The following is a 20298-nucleotide window of genomic DNA, read 5'->3' as shown; positions in this document are numbered from 1 at the left end:
ATTTTCAAATTTCGACGCGGGAACGACGGTCATACTTAACATTGACTGCGCCTCATAGACCCAGGGGCAACTTTACGCGTCGCAAATCTTACGTAAACGTCGTAACTTCACTGCGTCGGTCGGGCGTACGTTCGGGAATTCGCGTATTTTGCTAATTTGCATACTCGATCGGGAAAACGACGGAGGCGACACCTAGCGGCGAAAAAAAAAATTGCATTTAAGATCAGACAGCGTAAGAGCCTTACGCCTGTCCGATCTAATGGATATCTATGCGTAACTGATTCTAGGAATCAGTCGCATAGATACGACGGCCCAGATTAGGACTTACGACGGCGCACATGGCGTTGCGCCGTCGTAAGCCCTTTCAGAATCTGGGCCATTGTGGGGTTTTTTTTCAAAATTGTCGCTCTTTTTTTTGTTTATAGCGCAAAAAATAAAAAACGCAGAGGTGATCAAATACCACCAAAAAAAAGCTCTATTTGTGGGAAAAAAAGGACGCCAATTTTGTTTGGGAGGCACGTCGCACGACCGCGCAATTTTAATTTTAAGCGACGCAGTGCCCATATGTGCCCAGTAAGCAAGTGGTTAATGGCTCTCAAGTGACTCTCAGAATGATTGATCAGCCTATAGTACAATACAGAGTCTAGATACACATGCCATAATAAATAAAACCTTGTGATCCTATCAGTGACATCACTCACAGGTGACAGGTTCTCTTTAATGAAAACCACGTGATCCTATCAGGGCTGACAGGTCCTCATTACACCCCAGGACACCTGTGAGCCGCCCATCACACTGGCAGACACTCCCACCTACAACATGGCCGCCGCCCCCCTACACATGTCGTCACTCTGGAGCCAGCTGTGTCCTCGCGTCACTAGTTGCCGAGGCTCGCCTAGTCTGCCCGCCACGGCCAATCAGCGCACTCGACGTCACCCGCCCGGAGAGACCCGCACAGAAGAGTGCGCAGTAAAGAAACAAGAGGGCCGCCCCGCCCCCTCGGCGTGTTAGTGGGCGGGCCCGGCGGCGCGGTTTATTAATGGAGGTGGTGGGCGGCGCCTCGCAGTCCGGGGGGGTTCCGCAGGTGGGAAGGTGTGTGGAAGGGGACTCCCTGAGAAGACTGGAAGGATGAGCTCGGGAACGCCGTACATCGGGAGCAAGATCAGCCTGATCTCCAAGGCGCAGATCCGCTATGAGGGCATCCTCTACACCATCGACACCGAGAACTCCACTGTGGCCCTAGCCAAAGGTGCAGCCAGGGGCCCCGGGCCTGGGAGGGGGTACACTGCTTGTGCGTCACTGGGGAGGATACCAACCTGTGCCCGATGGGGAAGCGGGTCTCCCTGCGGAGGGGTGACGTCATTCCGGGCACGGTGATGGAGCCAGCTAAGGGGCGGGGACAAAGCCCTGTCACCCCAGGAGAGCACTGGAGGCCATGATGGCATTTAGGGTGATTACCTGTGTGCTGGTACCCTGCAACTGGGAACTACAGGGCTCTGGGTGGGCAGGAGAGGTGGAGGGCACCATGGTGACAAGGCTTGGCCATTTAACAGAAAGAAAGGCTTGAGCATTTTACTTATCAAGGTTGGTCTCTTCTAGGTTGGGTTGGACCCCCACTCCCTTGGGATGTTGGGTTGGAACCCCCTTCCCCCCCCCCCCCAGGAAATCCAGTGCATGTTGGGTTGGAGGGCCTCCCCCCTCCCCCACCTTGGGATGTTGGGTTGGAGGGCCTCCCCCACCTTCTCCTTGGGATGTTGGGTTGGAGGGCCTCCCCCCTCCCCCACCTTCTCCTTGGCATGTTGGGTTGGAGGGCCTCCCCCCCTCCCCCACCTTCTCCTTGGCATGTTGGGTTGGAGGGCCTCCCCCCTCCCCCACCTTCTCCTTGGCATGTTGGGTTGGAGGGCCTCCCTCCTCCCCCACCTTCTCCTTGGCATGTTGGGTTGGAGGGCCTCCCTCCTCCCCAACCTTCTCCTTGGCATGTTGGGTTGGAGGGCCTCCCTCCTCCCCAACCTTCTCCTTGGCATGTTGGGTTGGAGGGCCTCCCTCCTCCCCCACCTTCTCCTTGGCATGTTGGGTTGGAGGGCCTCCCCCCTCCCCCACCTTCTCCTTGGCATGTTGGGTTGGAGGGCCTCCCCCCTCCCCCACCTTCTCCTTGGCATGTTGGGTTGGAGGGCCTCCCCCCTCCCCCCTCCCCCACCTTCTCCTTGGCATGTTGGGTTGGAGGGCCTCCCTCCTCCCCCACCTTCTCCTTGGCATGTTGGGTTGGAGGGCCTCCCTCCTCCCCCACCTTCTCCTTGGCATGTTGGGTTGGAGGGCCTCCCTCCTCCCCCACCTTCTCCTTGGCATGTTGGGTTGGAGGGCCTCCCTCCTCCCCCACCTTCTCCTTGGCATGTTGGGTTGGAGGGCCTCCCTCCTCCTCCACCTTCTCCTTGGCATGTTGGGTTGGAGGGCCTCCCTTCTCCTCCACCTTCTCCTTGGCATGTTGGGTTGGAGGGCCTCCCTCCTCCCCCACCTTCTCCTTGGCATGTTGGGTTGGAGGGCCTCCCTCCCCCCCCACCTTCTCCTTGGCATGTTGGGTTGGAGGGCCTCCCTCCCCCCCCACCTTCTCCTTGGCATGTTGGGTTGGAGGGCCTCCCTCCTCCCCCACCTTCTCCTTGGCATGTTGGGTCGGAGGGCCTCCCTTCTCCTTGGGATGTTGGGTTGGAGATCCAGTACCCCTCTGAATCTTGGGATGGAGCCCCCTTGACATCTTTGGGCAGGGTTTCTAATTGCTAATGTGTTGCTCTGCAGATCAAGGCTAGTTTGGTTGGAGACCCCTGGGATTTTAGGATGAAGGCCTGTTGGTTGAAGTCCCCTTTGGGCTATTGGGTTGGAGCCGTCCAGGAGGTCCAGAGTAGGGCTGCAACTAACGATTATTTTCATAATCGATTAGTTGGCCGATTTTTTCGATGAATCGACTAATCGGATAATCTTAAAAAAAAGTGGTGTACAATTTAGTTAATGTGTAAATAAAAAAAGGGTAATTCTTAAATATCCATATGCAGTGGTAAATATAAATAACCAACTACAGTAATTGTAATGCCTTCTATTACCTCCACTTTCTCTGGGTTCAGATGTTGATCTTCCCTGCACAGAGTCTTTAAAGTGATTTTTCTTTTTTTTTTTAACAAACTTGTTATACTTACCTGCTCTGTGTAATGGTTTTGCACAGAGCAGCCCAGATCCTCCACTTCTGGGGTCCCTCACCGATGCTTCTGGCTCCTCCTGCCTTCAGAGTGCCTCAATAGCAAGCTGCAAAGTATAGTATAGAGCGCCCTCTATAGCAAGGTAAAAAAACTTCTGCCTTTTGGAACCACTCTCTTCCAGGACTACATGTCCCATGAGGCATTGCTCCTCACACTTTCACAAATTCTCAGGCACTTAGTGACATGTATGGATGGTGTCCTGCACTGTATTTCCTGATATGTAAACAAATAATGCATACTATATGCAGGCCAACTAATCAACTGGCCGATTAATCGATTATGAAAATAGTTGACAACTATTTTCATAATCGATTAGTTGTCGCTTAACCGATTAGTAGTTTCGGCCCTAGTCCAGAGCACTCAATCTTTGGCTGAAGTCCTCTTGAGACCTGGGCTCTTAGTAAAGTGTTGCCCTTCAGATCTTACTATATTGGAATGCATGTTGGGTTAGAGGCCCCCTCTTTGGGATGTTGGGTTGGAGCCCCCCATAGATCTGTCAATCTTGGGACAGGGTTTCTAATTGGTTATGTGTTGCCCTACATATCTTGAGGCTGTTTAGGGTTGGAGCCCCTCTGATGTTAGGATGGAGGCTCGTTTGAGTAATTTTTGATGTTTTGGGTTGGAACTATCCAGGAGATCCAGAACACTCAATCTTTGGACAAGCCACCTTAAGATCTTGGGACAGGAATTGGGTAAAGTGTTGCCCTGCAGATCTTGAGCTGTTGGCATGGTGGCCTGTTGGGTTGGAGCCCCCCCCGAGATCCATATGCCTTTGAAACTTGGGCTGGCCCCCTTGACATCTTGGGACAGGGTTTCTAATTGGTAATGTTGCCCTACATATCTTGAGACTGTTAAAGTTTGGAGCCCCCCTGTGATATTGGGATGAAGGCCTGTTGGTTGGAGTCCCTTTTGGGGTTTTGGGTTGCAGCCATCCACGAGGTCCAGAGCACTCTGGACAAAGCCACCTTTGAAATCTTGGGTCAGTGCTCTTAATTGGTCAAGTCTTGCTCTGCACATCTTGAGATGTTGGGTTGGTGCCACCAGAAGATCAGAGCACCCTTGAGATTCTGGGACAGGGCTCCTAACTGGTAATGTGTTGCCCTGCTGATCTGAGGGTTGGCGCCCCCTGCAATAGGATGGAAGCCTTTTGGGTTGGAGCCCCCAGGAGATCCAAAGCACTCTGTATCTTGGGACCAAGCCCCTTGTGAGTTTAGGAGCATTTTAATTGGTAATGTTGCCCTGCAGATCCTGAGATGTTGGGTTGGTGCCGCCAGAAGATCAGAGCACCCTTGAGATTCTGGGACAGGGCTCCTAACTGGTAATGTGTTGCCCTGCTGATCTGAGGGTTTGGCGCCCCCTGCAATAGGATGGAAGCCTTTTGGGTTGGAGCCCCCAGGAGATCCAAAGCACTCTGTATCTTGGGACCAAGCCCCTTGTGAGTTTAGGAGCATTTTAATTGGTTATGTTGCCCTGCAGATCCTGAGATGTTGGGTCCTCCCAGATCCGTCTGAAGCTTGCTGCGCTGCCCTGTTGAGCCATGGAGTCCTGTTGGGTTGAAACCCCCAAGGAAACCCTGAGCTTTCTGAATCTTTGTACAGTGGGCCCTTGAGACTTTGGGACAGGGCTCCTAATTGTTAATGTGTTGCCCTGCAGATCTTGAAGCTGTTGAAGGCTTTTAGCCCTCTTGTATGAATGTAACCCTCCCTTCTAATTGCTTGGTTTGCCCCTAGGGCCCCTAACTGGATATGAGGAGCCCTTTGGGTCCTACTCTGAGGAAGCAGGCCTTGTGCTGCACAGTAGACTGGGTTTTAGGAACCGCTCTGGAAGCTTGTCAGTTGGGTGGGCTGCCCTTGTGATAAGCCATAAACGTTCAGCTAGTTCCTTGCAAGCATACTCTGGTTATTGCATGTATCCTATTGGCTGTCAGAGCGCACATTGCTATACTCATAACCAATGAAGGGTATGTCACTGATCTGGGCGCACATTGCTATACTCATAACCAATGAAGGATATGTCATTGATCTGGGTGCACAGCTGACTCTCCTCTAGGACAATGAGCTTGGTGCAGAGGTGTTTAAAAGCTGCTTAGGGTCTCAAACTGGCGGCCCTCCAGCTGTTGCGAAACTACAAGTCCCATGAGGCATTGCAAGGCTGACAGGTCCAAGCATGACTCCCTCAAGTAGAGGCATGATGGGACTTGTAGTTCCGCAACAGCTGGAGGGCCACCAGTTTGAGACCCTTGGTAGTCACCCAGTCGTCTCTGTTGGCCATTTTTATGTAGTGGACTTTGAGGACTTGTTCTTTCCTCAACAATGTTTTTGATTTCTTTACAGTACGATCCTTTGGGACCGAAGACCGTCCGACCGATCGTCCGGCACCACCTCGCGAAGAGGTTTATGAATATATCATCTTCAGGGGTAGTGACATCAAAGATATTACGGTGTGTGAGCCCCCTAAGGCCCAGCATGCCTTGCCCCAGGATCCAGCCATTGTCCAGGTATGTGGCAGGCGTTACATGAGATGGTTTCTTAAACTGCATGCTAATTGTGTGGCCGCCAGTTTTTAGCGCTTCGTACTTTGCTGTTTTCCTTGTGCCAGAGCATGCCCATATTCCGCATGCAAGCTTTGACTTCTGGAATGCTGTAACCTGCACTGGGCTCTGTAAGCTCCCCCTTGCTCCCCCTGTGACAGTGCATAGATCTGGGGCTTTGGCAGTCGGGTTCCTAGCACTTCGCTATTGGGGAGAGTATGTTACCATACCTGTAAGTATGAACGTCCCTCTACAGGATCAATGTCAGTGTAGTCAGCCTTAACAAGTTTCTCCCCTGATGGGCTATTGAACACCTTGCTGTTAGAATTAGAACATGTCCCATAGTCTGGGCTTGTGTACCACAGTCCAGTCAAGGACTAGGCAGGATTGACAACACGGCTTGGGATTTCAGTGCAGCAGAGACACTGTTGGCTCACTATGGGAAGCGTAGGAAGCATATAGTGCAGGGGTTCCTAAATCAATTTTATTGCGGTCTGCAATAGCTAGCAGTATGATTCCCCACAAAGGGCCCCGTTGTATCTATGTGCTGGGTGCGGGGTTCAGGGGTGTGGGTGTGTGCAGGGTTCAGGGGTGTGGGTGTGTGCAGGGTTCAGGGGTGTGTGCTGGGGGTTCAGGAGTGTGGGTGTGTGCTGGGGGTTCAGGAGTGTGGGTGTGTGCGGGGGGTTCAGGAGTGTGGGTGTGTGCGGGGGGTTCAGGAGTGTGGGTGTGTGCGGGGGGTTCAGGAGTGTGGGTGTGTGCGGGGGGTTCAGGAGTGTGGGTGTGTGCGGGGGGTTCAGGAGTGTGGGTGTGTGCGCGGGGGGTTCAGGAGTGTGGGTGTGTGCGCGGGGGGGTTCAGGAGTGTGGGTGTGTGCGCGGGGGGGTTCAGGAGTGTGGGTGTGTGCGCGGGGGGGTTCAGGAGTGTGGGTGTGTGCGCGGGGGGGTTCAGGAGTGTGGGTGTGTGCGCGGGGGGGTTCAGGAGTGTGGGTGTGTGCGCGGGGGGGTTCAGGAGTGTGGGTGTGTGCGCGGGGGGGTTCAGGAGTGTGGGTGTGTGCGCGGGGGGGTTCAGGAGTGTGGGTGTGTGCGCGGGGGGGTTCAGGAGTGTGGGTGTGTGCGGGGGGGGGTTCAGGAGTGTGGGTGTGTGCGCGGGGGGGTTCAGGAGTGTGGGTGTGTGCGCGGGGGGGTTCAGGAGTGTGGGTGTGTGTGGGGGGTTCAGGAGTGTGGGTGTGTGTGGGGGGTTCAGGAGTGTGGGGGTGTGTGGGGGGTTCAGGAGTGTGGGTGTGTGCGCGGGGGGTTCAGGAGTGTGGGTGTGTGCGCGGGGGGGTTCAGGAGTGTGGGTGTGTGCACGCGGGGGGGTTCAGGAGTGTGGGTGTGTGCGGGGGGTTCAGGAGTGTGGGTGTGTGCGGGGGGTTCAGGAGTGTGGGTGTAGGGGGGGGGGTTCAGGAGTGTAGGGGTAGGGGGGGGTTCAGGAGTGTGGGGGTAGGGGGGGGGTTCAGGAGTGTAGGGGGGGGTTCAGGAGTGTAGGGGGGGTTCAGGAGTGTAGGGGGGGTTCAGGGATTTGGGTGTGGGGGGGTCAGTTGTGTGGGGGTTCAGGAGTGTGTGGGTTCAGGAGTGTGTGGGTGCAGGGGGTGGTTCAGGAGTGTGTGGGTGCAGGGGTTCAGGGGGTTCAGGAGTGTGTGGGTTCAGGGGGTTCAGGATTGTTGAGGTGTGTGGGCTGTGTAAGTGGCCCGGCCTCATCTTGCAAGAAAATTCTCTGATTTTGGAGATCTATACCCGCTCCAGGGTGCATGTGGGGATCTTTTAGATCCAGAGAAAAGCTGTCCCTTGTAAACAGAAGGCTTCTGTGTTTACAAGTGACAGCGGGGTGTGGAGAGTGGAATAGCGTTCCTCCACGTTCTGCGTATGAGGGTCACATGCCCAGGTCTGGTGGGCCATATTCGGCCCTCGGTATTTGGCATGTGATATGGGCATACAGTATATACTGAATTTTGGACCGGAGCTCTCTTGTGAAGCTTGGGCTCCGAACTGCTCCAAAGTAATAAAAAATTGTCTCCAATTAGATTTGGGTGGCTGACGGGTTAACATTTTGTCTTATAAAATATAACTGGAGCAAGCAGCCGTTTAATCCCTCTGATGGCAGATCTAGTCCCTGTTTATGTAACTTGTCCTCAAATTCCCCACAGTAACGAGATAATTATAGGCTTCAGCAGCGAGACAAATGAAGTGAAGGTGGGACGTCATTGTCACCTGCAGGAGACAAGAATGGATCTCCGCCTTGTGAAATCTGCAGGGTCTGAGATCGCCAAGCCATGAAGACTGCGGGTGGTCAGGCTGTGTTATGGGGGACGTTAGGAGGAGACTCAATGTATACAATTGTCTTGGTTGACTTGGCAAGGATTTGCACTTGGCTGGAAGGCAGCTGTATGGTGATGAGGTTGTACGAGGGCAACACGGGTGGTTATCATGCCCTATATAGGTCATCATTAGTGGGGTGATGTTTAGTTAAAGAATTTCTGAAGAGTAGTTCACCTTTTTGCACCAACTACGTACCACTTTCATGGTAGATCTGGTGAGAAACCTGCAGTGGGTTTCACTTCTTGGCGAATGTAGATGGGCAGATGTATTGCCATCACCAGCCTGTAACTGGCTTATATGGTTGGTGCTTTGGCCTTGCAATGCTGGGGTCCTGGGCTCAGTGGCCAGGGAATTTGCTGCATGCATTTTTGCCCACCTAGAGCAGGGGCTGAAGGCAGGGTCTCTTTACTGGAAAGCGCAGTCATATCTTTAAGAGAACCTGTCACCATACTATCAATTTCAACAATCTTCCCATAAGACTGTAGTTAGTGTTACACCCACAGCAGTAAAATCAGTCTGTATATGCAGTAAACCATGCTTGTTATACTTGCTGTGGAACCTAAGGGGGTTAATCCTCTGCATTGTGTAAAAAGGCTGTTTGTTCCTGTCTTCTCTGATCTGCCCTTTCTTTCACTGTCCCCAATCCACCTCCTGATAGAATAGTCTTGGGGGGGCACTCTGCACATGCTTAGTTTGTGTGTTGCTAGAGTTTTTTTTTTTTTTTTCTTGGGTGTGCATGTGATCAGCATAGGGCCAATCGGCGTCTCGTGGCTTTGGCGATGGGGGAGTCTGCGTCTCGTGGCGGCGGCGGCGATGGGGGAGTCTGCGTCTCGTGGCGGCGGCGGCGATGGGGGAGTCTGCGTCTCGTGGCGGCGGCGGCGATGGGGGAGTCTGCGTCTCGCGGCGGCGATGGGGGAGTCTGCGTCTCGCGGCGGCGGCGGCGATGGGGGAGTCTGCGTCTCGTGGCGGCGGCGGCGATGGGGGAGTCTGCGTCTTGTGGCGGCGGCGTCGATGGGGGAGTCTGCGTCTTGTGGCGGCGGCGTCGATGGGGGAGTCTGCGTCTTGTGGCGGCGTCGATGGGGGAGTCTGCGTCTTGTGGCGGCGATGGGGGAGTCTGCGTCTCGTGGCGGCGGCGATGGGGGAGTCTGCGTCTCGTGGCGGCGGCGATGGGGGAGTCTGCGTCTCGTGGCGGCGGCGATGGGGGAGTCTGCGTCTCGTGGCGGCGGCGATGGGGGAGTCTGCGTCTCGTGGCGGCGGCGATGGGGGAGTCTGCGTCTCGTGGCGGCGGCGATGGGGGAGTCTGCGTCTCGTGGCGGCGGCGATGGGGGAGTCTGCGTCTCGTGGCGGCGGCGATGGGGGAGTCTGCGTCTCGTGGCGGCGGCGATGGGGGAGTCTGCGTCTCGTGGCGGCGGCGAGGGGGGAGTCTGCGTCTCGTGGCGGCGGCGATGGGGGAGTCTGCGTCTCGTGGCGGCGATGGGGGAGTCTGCGTCTCGTGGCGGCGATGGGGGAGTCTGCGTCTCGTGGCGGCGGCGTCTGCGTCTCGTGGCGGCGATGGGGGAGTCTGCGTCTCGCGGCGGCGGCGATGGGGGAGTCTGCGTCTCGTGGCGGCGATGGGGGAGTCTGCGTCTCGTGGCGGCGATGGGGGAGTCTGCGTCTCGCGGCGGGTGGCGGCGATGGGGGAGTCTGCGTCTCGCGGCGGCGATGGGGGAGTCTGCGTCTCGCGGCGGCGATGGGGGAGTCTGCGTCTCGTGGCGGCGGCGATGGGGGAGTCTGCGTCTCGTGGCGGCGGCGATGGGGGAGTCTGCGTCTCGTGGCGGCGGCGATGGGGGAGTCTGCGTCTCGTGGCGGCGGCGATGGGGGAGTCTGCGTCTCGTGGCGGCGGCGATGGGGGAGTCTGCGTCTCGTGGCGGCGGCGATGGGGGAGTCTGCGTCTCGTGGCGGCGGCGATGGGGGAGTCTGCGTCTCGTGGCGGCGATGGGGGAGTCTGCGTCTCGTGGCGGCGGCGTCTGCGTCTCGTGGCGGCGATGGGGGAGTCTGCGTCTCGTGGCGGCGGCGATGGGGGAGTCTGCGTCTCGCGGCGGCGGCGATGGGGGAGTCTGCGTCTCGTGGCGGCGGCGGCGATGGGGGAGTCTGCGTCTCGTGGCGGCGATGGGGGAGTCTGCGTCTCGCGGCGGTGGCGGCGATGGGGGAGTCTGCGTCTCGCGGCGGCGATGGGGGAGTCTGCGTCTCGCGGCGGCGATGGGGGAGTCTGCGTCTCCTGGCGGCGGCGGCGATGGAGTCTGCGTCTCGCGGCGGCGATTGGGGAGTCTGCGTTTCGTGGCGGCCGCGATGGGGAGTCTACGTCTCGTTCCTGTATAGTGTCGACAGTCTCTGACCGTCTCCTGTAATTTATATATAAAAACTAATTATAAAAACTGTCACTTTCGGTTTTAGGCTACGTGCATTTTTGGTTTTGCCACCAAAATTTCCTTTCGGTGCACCCCTAGTGACAACCAAAAGCCTTCTTGGATGCTTCCTTGAATCTGGTGACAGAAGCCCCAGCAGGCTCAGAACAGTCACTATAGTATTCTCCTTTACTACCCTCCTGGCAGCTACAGGCAATTTAGGGGGGTGGAGGAGCTGGACCAGCACGTGCAGTTATTGAAGACTGACATGCAGGGAGGGAAGGGGCTGTGGCAGAGGCGTGACTTGGAATAGTCGACTTTTTTAGCAAGTTCAAAGGCATGTTGCAAGTGAATAACGCCAATTTATAAAAAGGACTGCAAGTAAGCATTTAAAATTGATTCTCGAATGCCTTTTTTTTTTGTAGTTCTGATGTGAGTTGTTGGGATTTTAATTGTCTTCCTTACCCTTTCTTTAGTCATCATTGGGCTCTGCTTCAACATCGTCCTACCAGCAGTCGGTGCCTTACAGTCAGTTCCGTGGCATGCCATCGTATGGTCAGCTGGCGGCCTCCTCCCTCCTTAGCCAGCAGTATGCTGCGTCCCTGGGCCTTGGTAAGTGCCTCTATTAGTAATTGGGAGTCATTGATCTGAACTTGCCTGTCAATGTTGGCTTACAGGAGAGTTAAATATTGATAAATTGATTTTTGGTCATAAAGTTTCCAGGAAACCCCATTCATGGAAAATAGTCATCTCCCCTTTCCTGCAGAGGTAAACTGGGGTCCTCCCTTCCCCATAGGCCCTTTATAGTGAGACCACCATCCTGTGGTTTGTGGTATGTAGCTTGAAATGGGGCACATGGCAGAGAAGGGCGCTTGTTCTGTGGAAGCTGTGGCCTCTCCGTATCGGTCTGGCACCCCCCCCCCCACCCTCGGAGTCAGAAGCAGAGTTCTGTAATCAACAGGCAGCATGAGATTTGGTAACTGGAGGTGAAGCTTTGACTAGGGTGGGGTGTTGGACCTCAGCAGAGAGAATACTGCTTCTGCACACAGCATATCCACAGGGGTCAGGATATTTTAACTCGAGCTGTGGCTGCTTTTAAAGAAAATTGGGATAAGTGACCCCGTCCAACAAGATAAATGGTTGCAAATGTGGAATAAGCCTTTTAAATGGAGGTTAAAGGTTGTAAACCTTCCTGTTTTTTCACCTTGCATTAAGGTGAAAAAGATTGCCCCCCCCCCCCCCTGTTTTACTTACCTGAGCCCCCAAGTCCCGCGTTGAACACGCTCGATTTCGGCCTGGGCTTCTCGGCTCTTCATTGGATAGATGGCAGCGCAGCCATTGCCTCCCGCTGCTGTCAGATCCAATGACCCAGGAGCGGTGCCGAGTGCAGCATTCGTGTCTATTGACGCAAATGCTGGTCCCGGGAGCAAGCCGGTAAGGTAACCCCCTTGGTAATGCGCTTCCCAGAGAGGGTATCTGATGCGGGGAGGAGCAGAGACGGCTGCCGAGGGACCCCAGAACATATAGTTTTTTTTTTTTTATGTCACAATGTAGAGAATACGATTTCCTATCTGTGCCCAGTCTTGCCACACAGAGTTAATCCAGCGCTGAGCAATCCTATTTTTATTGTTCAGTGAAATAAAACAGACTTCTAGATACAACCAAAGTCCTTGCTTGAGTGACAGGTTATTTACATATCTCGTGCACTAGCTTGCAGACAAGCACAGCTTCTTGTCTATGTATTATCTGATGGCTGTTTACACTGAACTGTGGATCACCCCATATTTTGAAAACATTTAATCAAAACACAGGAAAGACAGCCAATCCTGGGAGAGCTGGACAGGAGGGGAGGGGGATGTGAATTGTGCACTTTACAGAAGCTGTGCATGTCTGCAAGCTAGTGCACGAGATATGTAAATAACCTGTCACTCAAGCAAGGACTTTGGTTTTTATCTAGAAGTCGGTTTTATTTCACTGAACAATAAAGAGGATTGCTCAGCGCTGGATTAACTCTGTGTGTCAAGACTGGGCACAGATGATAGGAAATCGTATTCTCTACATTGTGACATAAAAAAATACATTTTGGGTTTACATCCACATCAATACCCCTTTAAGACCAATCTAGAAAGCCTCCATTTATGTAATAGGGGTTTGGTTTCCCTGTAACTCCTTGAAAATGTTACCTGCAGGATACAAATATGGAGGTTCCCTAGTTGGACCTGTCCATAGGGTTGCACCAATACCAGTTGGTGAGTACCGATACTTTGGGTCAAGTAACATCCCATACGGAGTACCCATACTTGGCACAAAATATTGGCGCAAAGTCACATGCGATTTGAACAGGAATGTGGTGCGATTTCTGTCTGAATTGCATGAGATTGTCCCCCACTGCTCTTAGTGTGTGTATTTATAGAAAGGGAATAGTGCCATCTAGAGGTCAGTTTATTAAAATGATAGAACTTGCAGTACATATATGGCCAAATACAGTATCTTCAAAGGTGTCCCACCGATAATGGCAAATCACGGCCACTGGAGGCGCTCACAGGGCTGAAGGAAAAGTTCCGGGACCCCCTGGATATAGGGCAGAAGTGATGTCTGCTTGGGGGGGGGGGGGGGGGTGGACCACCTCTACATCTCCTCCAGCGAGCTCCTTCATTGGCCGTGATTTTCCATCGGTGGGACACCTGTGAAGTTCTAACATTTTTAATTGCCCACTAAATGGCGCTTTTTCCTTTTTTAATACACAGGAGCGGAGGGGGAATTGCAACACGTTTCAGTTGCGTGCAAATTGTTGCAGTGCGATTTGTACCCTTTAATTTTGATGCAGATCTTGGTACCTGTGCGTTCCTAGCTGTCCTGGTGATTCCCTGACCTACAACATGTTAATGAAGTGTCCTGATCATTCTGTGTTTGCTTATTCTAGCTACAAAAGGACAGCAGTGAAAGTTGATATTCTGTATTGATGGCAAATGGTGGCGGTGTCACCGTACAACCCTGCAGTAACTGAGGGGACAGTCGTAAAAAAATGCTGGATTGGAAGGTCTCCAATCCTTCCATGGCCAGGGGTCATTGACGACCCATTGCTGAGGTCAAATCAACTCTGCATTAATCAGTACTGCTTTTATATTAAAAGCTTAAAATTAGATATACAAGCACAAATATAACATTGTGTATTACCAGTCCTTAGAATTTGTCTGCCTTGTCTAGTGCTAGTCTAGTTTCTGCAAATACAGAACTATCTTGGATGACCCAACTGCCCCCCCATGTGGTGGAGATGAGTAGAGCGGGGGTGTTCTAATCTCCTGTAGCAGGGTGACAACGCTGCTCCTCCATACGGTGAGTGAACGTTGTCACCCTAGGACACAAAGGTGTGCTTGATCCTGTAATCTCAGCAATTTTCAGGCGTTCCCTGATATATCCTTGGCTTGTAAGTCTGTAAAGTCAGATTATGAAAATTTAAAAAATGTTTAAAAGGTATGTTCTGCCAGTGTTATCTGTCTTGAATAGCTACAGTGGTTAAAGAATCGTTGAGTCTGATGCTGGTCGTACCCCATTTCGAAAAACGAACATTCGGCCATGAGCGCAAACGCACATATACCTAGTGCAGACAGTTCGGACGGGAAACACATTAAAGCGGAGCTCGACCTTAAGTGGAACTCCCGCTGATGAGAACCCTCCCCCCCTCCGGTGTCACATTTGACACCTTTCCGGGGGACTGAAAATCGGCCGAAATTCAGTCATTTAGTTATTTAGACCGTTCGTTTTTCGCACAGTTAATGGGCACAAAATCGATAATCATTGATGTTTTTGGAGTTGAAAAACAAACGACAAGTTTGGAAATTTTCTGCCAAGCGATAAATTGAAAGGTTAAAGCGGAGCTCCGCTGGAAAAAAATATTAAAAGCCAGCAGCTACAAATACTGCAGCTGCTGACTTTTTTAATATTAGGACACTTACCTGTCCTGGAGTCCAGCGCCGTCCGCAGCAGAGGACGAGCGATCGCTCGTCACTCTGCTGGCCCCCCCGCCATCCTTGGTGAGGGAACCAGGAAGTTAAACGCTCCGGCTTCACTGCCTGGTTCCCTACGGTGCATGCGCAAGTCGCCCTGCGCCGTCTGACTGGCTTCCGCTGTGTTCTGGGAGCCGAGTGTTCCCAGAACACAACGGGGGGGGGGGGGGGGCGGTGTGACCTGACGTTCTGCCTGCAGTCTACCTGCAGACTGTGGCCGGAAGTGGGTGCAAATATCTGTCTTTAGACAGGTATCTGCACCCCCCTCCCCCTGAAAGGGAGGGTTCTCATCAGCGGGAGTTCCACTTAGGGTCGAGCTCCGCTTTAATGTGTTTCCCGTCCGAACTGTCTGCACTAGGTATATGTGCGTTTGCGCTCATGGCCGAATGTTCGTTTTTCGAAATAGGGTTCGGCTGATTTTTTTCATATAGTGTATGGCCAGCATGACACTGGCTGGTCTCCATCTAAGCACTGTGGGTCCCGGTGCCTCCGGTGTGGCACTGTATGGGCCAGCAGATGGAGCCAAAGAGTACAATAGGGAGATAGGATTCTGACACTCCTGGAAGTGTCGGATCCTGAAGACTCATTAGCCACTGTAGTATGGCGAAGACTCAGTCACTAGGTACTGAAGAATGTACAAATGACTCTACATGGAAAATGACTATTGTAAGATGCCTTAATTTTGAACTAGCCGTAATCGTTCCCGAATTGTTTGGTGCACAATGCCTATCATGGGCTCTATTTTTATCTTGCTTTCACTTGCGTAAAGACAATGGAAGTGGCAATGTTAACGCCGACCTTGTGACTGTTTTACAAGAATTTTAGCAAGCAAAGATGAACCGCGCTAATGTTGGAAGAAGCTCCATTTTGATGAAATGAGCAGTTCTTTGCCCTGAGAAGAGTATGAATTAACGTGGGTCAGTCCCAGCGCCAAAGTTGATGGCCATTGCAGGAAACGTTCCTTCTACCCCAAGCTAGTCAGATGGCACCCAGAAGCTTGCTCTGAGCTGCTTGACTTTTTTCGGTGGTGCAGCTCTTTAAAGCGGGAGTTCACCCCTAAAAATTTTTTACCCTTAGATTCCTGCTCATTTTGTCTAGGGGAATCGGCTAGTTTTAAAATCCGAGCAGTACTCACCGTTGTAGAGAGCGATCTTCTCCGCCGCTTCCGGGTATGGGTCTTCGGGAGCGGGCGTTCCTTCTTGATTGACAGTCTTCTGACAGGCTTCCGACGGTTGCATCCATCGCGTCACGAGTAGCCGAAAGAAGCCAAACGTCGGTGCGGCTCAATACGGCGCCTGCGCACCGACGTTCGGTTACTTTCGGAAAATCGTGACGCGATGGATGCGACCGTCGGAAGCCTGTCGGAAGACTGTCAATCAAAATAGAAACGGCCAGTCCCGCAGCCCATACCCGGAAGCGGCGGAGAAGGTCGCTCTCTACAACGGTAAGTACAGCTTCGATTTTAAAACAACTATCCGATTCCCCTAGACAAAATGAGCATCCATCTAAGGGTAAAAAATGGTATTTCCCGGTGAACCTCCACTTTAATTTCAACTTGCGTACCAGCCTATCCTACATGTCGTAGTGCAGGGCTCAGAGTTCTGAGCTACTAGCCAGGCCTCAAAGGTTACTCGCCACCAGTGCCCCACTTAATCCCAACCCTGCCCGCCCCTAGACACGCCCTCATAAATTATCTGATGAAATGACACGTAAATGTGTTATGAAAAAATAAGTTACAAAAATAATTCAGATTTATCAGTGCAGCCTTACCTGGGCAGAGGAATGCATTGCTAAAGGAAGAGAGCCGCTTGATGGCACGCTGTTACCGACACTTACATTATAATTTTCTCCACTCAACACAGCCCCGCCTCCTCCTGACCTGCTCCTGTGATATAACGCCAGTCCAATGCTGCGATGTGTTCTGGCTATCGCAGGTCAGGAGGAGGCGGGACTGTGTCGAGCAAAGCGGAGACAATTCTAATGTAAGTGCCGGTAACGGCGTGCTATCCTGCGGCTCTCCTCTTCCCCCAGGGGTGATCGATGGGAGAACGGCTCCCGATCAACCAGGTCCTCTCCCAGGCAGGCAGCCTAGCTCGCAAGCCCTCATTTTCCACTCGCAAAATGCAAGTAGATGAGTGGAAAATTTGAGGGCTGTCATAGTGCATGGGTATGAGCCCAGAAGCTGGAGCCCCTTAACCACTTCCGGACCGCCGCATTGAGATATACGTTGGCAGAATGGCACGGACAGGCACATCAACGTACCTGTACGTGCCTGCCTAGACGTGGGTCGGGGGTCCGATCGGGACCCCCCCCCTGCTACATGCGGCGGTCGGATTCCCGCGGGGAGCAATCCGGGACGACGGCGCGGCTATTCGTTTATAGCCGCCCCATCGCGATCGCTCCCCGGAGCTGAAGAACGGGGAGAGCCGTATGTAAACACGGCTTCCCCGTGCTTCACTGTGGCGGCTGTATCGATCGAGTGATCCCTTTTATAGGGACTCGATCGATGTCAGACCTACAGCCACACCCCCCTACAGTTGTAAACACACACTAGGTGAACCCTAACTCCTACAGCGCCCCCTGTGGTTAACTCCCAAACTGCAACTGTCATTTTCACAATAAATAATGCAATTTAAATGCATTTTTTGCTGTGAAAATGACAATGGTCCCAAAAATGTGTCAAAATTGTCCGAAGTGTCCGCCATAATGTCGCAGTCACGAAAAAAATCGCTGATCGCCGCCATTAGTAGTAAAAAAAAATAAAACTATCCCCTATTTTGTAAACGCTATAAATTTTGCGCAAACCAATCGATAAACGCTTATTGCGATTTTTTTTTTTTTTTTTTTTTTTACCAAAAATAGGTAGAATACGTATCGGCCTAAACTGAGGAAAAAATTTTTTTAGATGTTTTTGGGGGATATTTATTATAGCAAAAAGTTAAAAATATTGCATTTTTTCAAAATTGTCGTTCTTTTTTGTTTATAGCGCAAAAAATTAAAACCGCAGATGTGATCAAATACCACCAAAAGAAAGCTCTATTTGTGGGGGGAAAAAAGGACGCCAATTTTGTTTGGGAGCCACGTCGCACGACCGCGCAATTGTCAGTTAAAGTGACGCAGTGCCGAATTGTAAAAACCCCTTGGGTCATTTAGCAGCATATTGGTCCGGTCCTTAAGTGGTTAAAGCATAAATATTAAAGGCTTTCTTCACCTATTGAACATTATAGTGCGTGGTCGGCTTTAACATTCAAAAGCTTTGCAGGGAACTTCATTTTATATGAATTGTATGTATACATGTACATAAAAGCGGCTTTGTCTGCAGCATATTGTAATGAAGGCTGTTGCATCAGATGACAATTTGAGTTTTTTTCCTAAATGCCAACTATGATTTTTTCCTGTGTAAGCTTGAGAATGAAATGGACAATTCTGGCTGTCAACGTTCCTCATGTGATCTTGATACTTGAAGCCACTACTGTGTTATTGACCTGTTTGATTTAATGTTTTGCCCTATCCATGCAGAGAAGCTGGTAAGTCCTTCGGCCTCAGCCGCGGAATCCAGCTCCTCCTCTTCCCCATCTCCACAGCCTGCCCTGGCGGATCCTGACATACTGGCGGAGCCTCCGCACCTCACCTCAAAGGGTAACATGGCCAATGTGTTTGTAACGCTCTGCATGCTGTTGTGATCTTCCCTGTAGCCCTTGCATGCGTAGACTAGTTTGTGTATGTTGTCCAGTCGTGCTTTGATATTTTGCAGATTCCAATCGGGTGCAAAAAAGTGAAGTTGTGGACTAACCTTGTCTTTATGTAGTTTACCTCGTCTCTGCACTTCAAGGATCTTTTATCATTTTCCACAACTAGTCCATAGCCTTCTGCTGCACAAATGCACCACCCAGCCACTTGACACTTTTTTTTATTTGCTAGACCTATCGCTGTTTCGACCTCTAAACCAGGGGTCTTCAAACTTTCGAAACAAAGGGCCAGTTTACTATCTGTGATGGACCCTCGTACTCAAGATGCATCTGTCGGCCGTATCGCTCCTCTGTCCAGTACCTCACAATCAAAGACCCCTTAGCTTTCCAATTCACTAGACGTAGCTCAGTGTAAGGTAAAACATCAGACGGTTTATTAGAACCAGTATACAAGTCTTGTATACAGTTAGAGTTTCTACCTCCTGCTCATATTACTCTAACAATACACAGAGAAACATAAATTTACATGAGCTAATTAACAATAATCCCTTAAAGCAGCCAATGTGACTCCCTATCTACAAAACACATTATAATACATATCAACACAGAACTCCTTTATACAATTGCAGGGTTAATTGGCACAAGCAACAATGGGTGAAAGACTCTTAGAAGTTATCCTAGACTCATTTACATTATAACACAGGTGGCTGGAGTTGACATCATATTCTAACAGTATGTGTCCCAACATTATGAATCGGTTAATATTTCTAGTATGGTATATACAGGGTTTCCAGAGTCTGTCTTGGGGGGGACATGGACCTGAATCCAAAGTAACATTACTTCCCCAGGCGTACAGCTCACAAAGAGAACTGTTCCCCCAAATGCAAGGGCCCATAATCACAAGGAAAGAGGCCAGCAGTCGGTCCCTTCTAAAAGCCTCTGTCCCAGGCGAGTCTGTCACTCTATCCTTTAGACCAGGGATATGCAATTAACGGACATCCAGCTGTTGCAAAACTACAAGTTCCATCATGCCTCCGTCTGTGGGTGTCATGCGTGTGGCTGTCTGTCTTGCTATGCGTCATGGGAGTTGTAGTTCTGCAACAGCTGGAGGTCCGCTAATTGCATATCCCTGCTTTAGACTTTAGGAGGGCCGGACTGTAGCCATAGTAGAGGTCCTGACATCACTGGGGAAAAACAATGTCCTATTTGTTTCAGTGAAAGTAATTGCGCCCCATTGGTGTAAGTGGGAGGAATTGTGCCCCACCGTTGATGTCATTGGGCCCCATCATTGGGGTAAGTGGGAGGAATTGGGCCCCGTTGTCATTGGGAGGAAATGTACACCCTTCATTAGTGTAAGGGAAGGGGATTCTGCCCCATTATTGGTATTGTGGATGAAATGGTGCCCCAAGGGCCGGATAAAAACAAAAGGGATGCGTTTTGGAGACCCCTGCTCTAAACCATCAGCATATTATCCAGTGTCGGCCTCTTCAGAGGATAGTGGTTAAGACACTCCATGTGCTAATGCTTGGTGTTAAGATGTGGGCTCCCAACACTCGGGAGCACCTGTTTTGCAGATGTGGCCATTGGAGTGGAAGGGATGGGCTGGACAGAGGACTAGCCACGGCCAGCTGGCCTAAATGGGCAGGATGAGTCTCTTTAAAGAAAGCTATAGATGGATGTTAAAAACATGTTTAGTCCACCTATCCTCAAATTCAATGTGTTTGACCTATGTTGTGTGCAGTTATATGCAAGTCTTAAATTAATCATCTTCTGCCCACTGGTTGAAACAAATTGGGCACTGTGGGAGTAGTAGTCCAACAGCTTGCTTATTGTAGTGTTAACCCGCTTCCTGCCTAATAATCTTTGTCTAGTGCAAATATGTACAACTGTTTCGTCAGTAGGATTGGAGCCAGATGTTTTGTCCTGGTCGTATTATGGAGTAGTTTCCAAATGTAGAGCATGTTTGGGTAGATAAAGAATTTTAGGGCAAATGTGGAAAGCGGGGTTAGTATTCCTGGCCAAAACGTTATTAGTTTTGGATAGTGGGTGAGGGATTGGAACCCCCATCAGGTTTTCATATTGGGTTTTTAC

At 51.5% G+C, this 20298-nt stretch overlaps 1 protein-coding gene across 2 annotated transcripts in view; it reads left to right on the top strand.

Annotated features, from left to right (window-relative positions):
• The first annotated feature begins 1032 nt into the window (after window positions 1-1032).
• LSM14B (LSM family member 14B) overlaps window positions 1033-20298 on the top strand; it is a 29327-nt gene continuing 10061 nt past the window's right edge. The window contains exons 1-4 of one of the 2 annotated variants that reach the window (XM_040331437.1): window positions 1033-1249; window positions 5579-5742; window positions 10988-11123; window positions 18038-18157. In XM_040331437.1, coding sequence (XP_040187371.1) covers window positions 1129-1249; window positions 5579-5742; window positions 10988-11123; window positions 18038-18157 — 541 coding nt within the window. In that variant the 5' untranslated portion in view covers window positions 1033-1128. The remainder of the gene's footprint in view (window positions 1250-5578; window positions 5743-10987; window positions 11124-18037; window positions 18158-20298) is intronic. The other variant, XM_040331438.1, reaches the window with a different exon arrangement.

The sequence above is a fragment of the Rana temporaria genome, chromosome 12 (genome assembly GCF_905171775.1).
Source record: "Rana temporaria chromosome 12, aRanTem1.1, whole genome shotgun sequence".
In the NCBI taxonomy this organism is placed as follows: Eukaryota; Metazoa; Chordata; class Amphibia; order Anura; family Ranidae; genus Rana; species Rana temporaria.
This window is presented reverse-complemented; position numbering and strand designations above follow the sequence as displayed.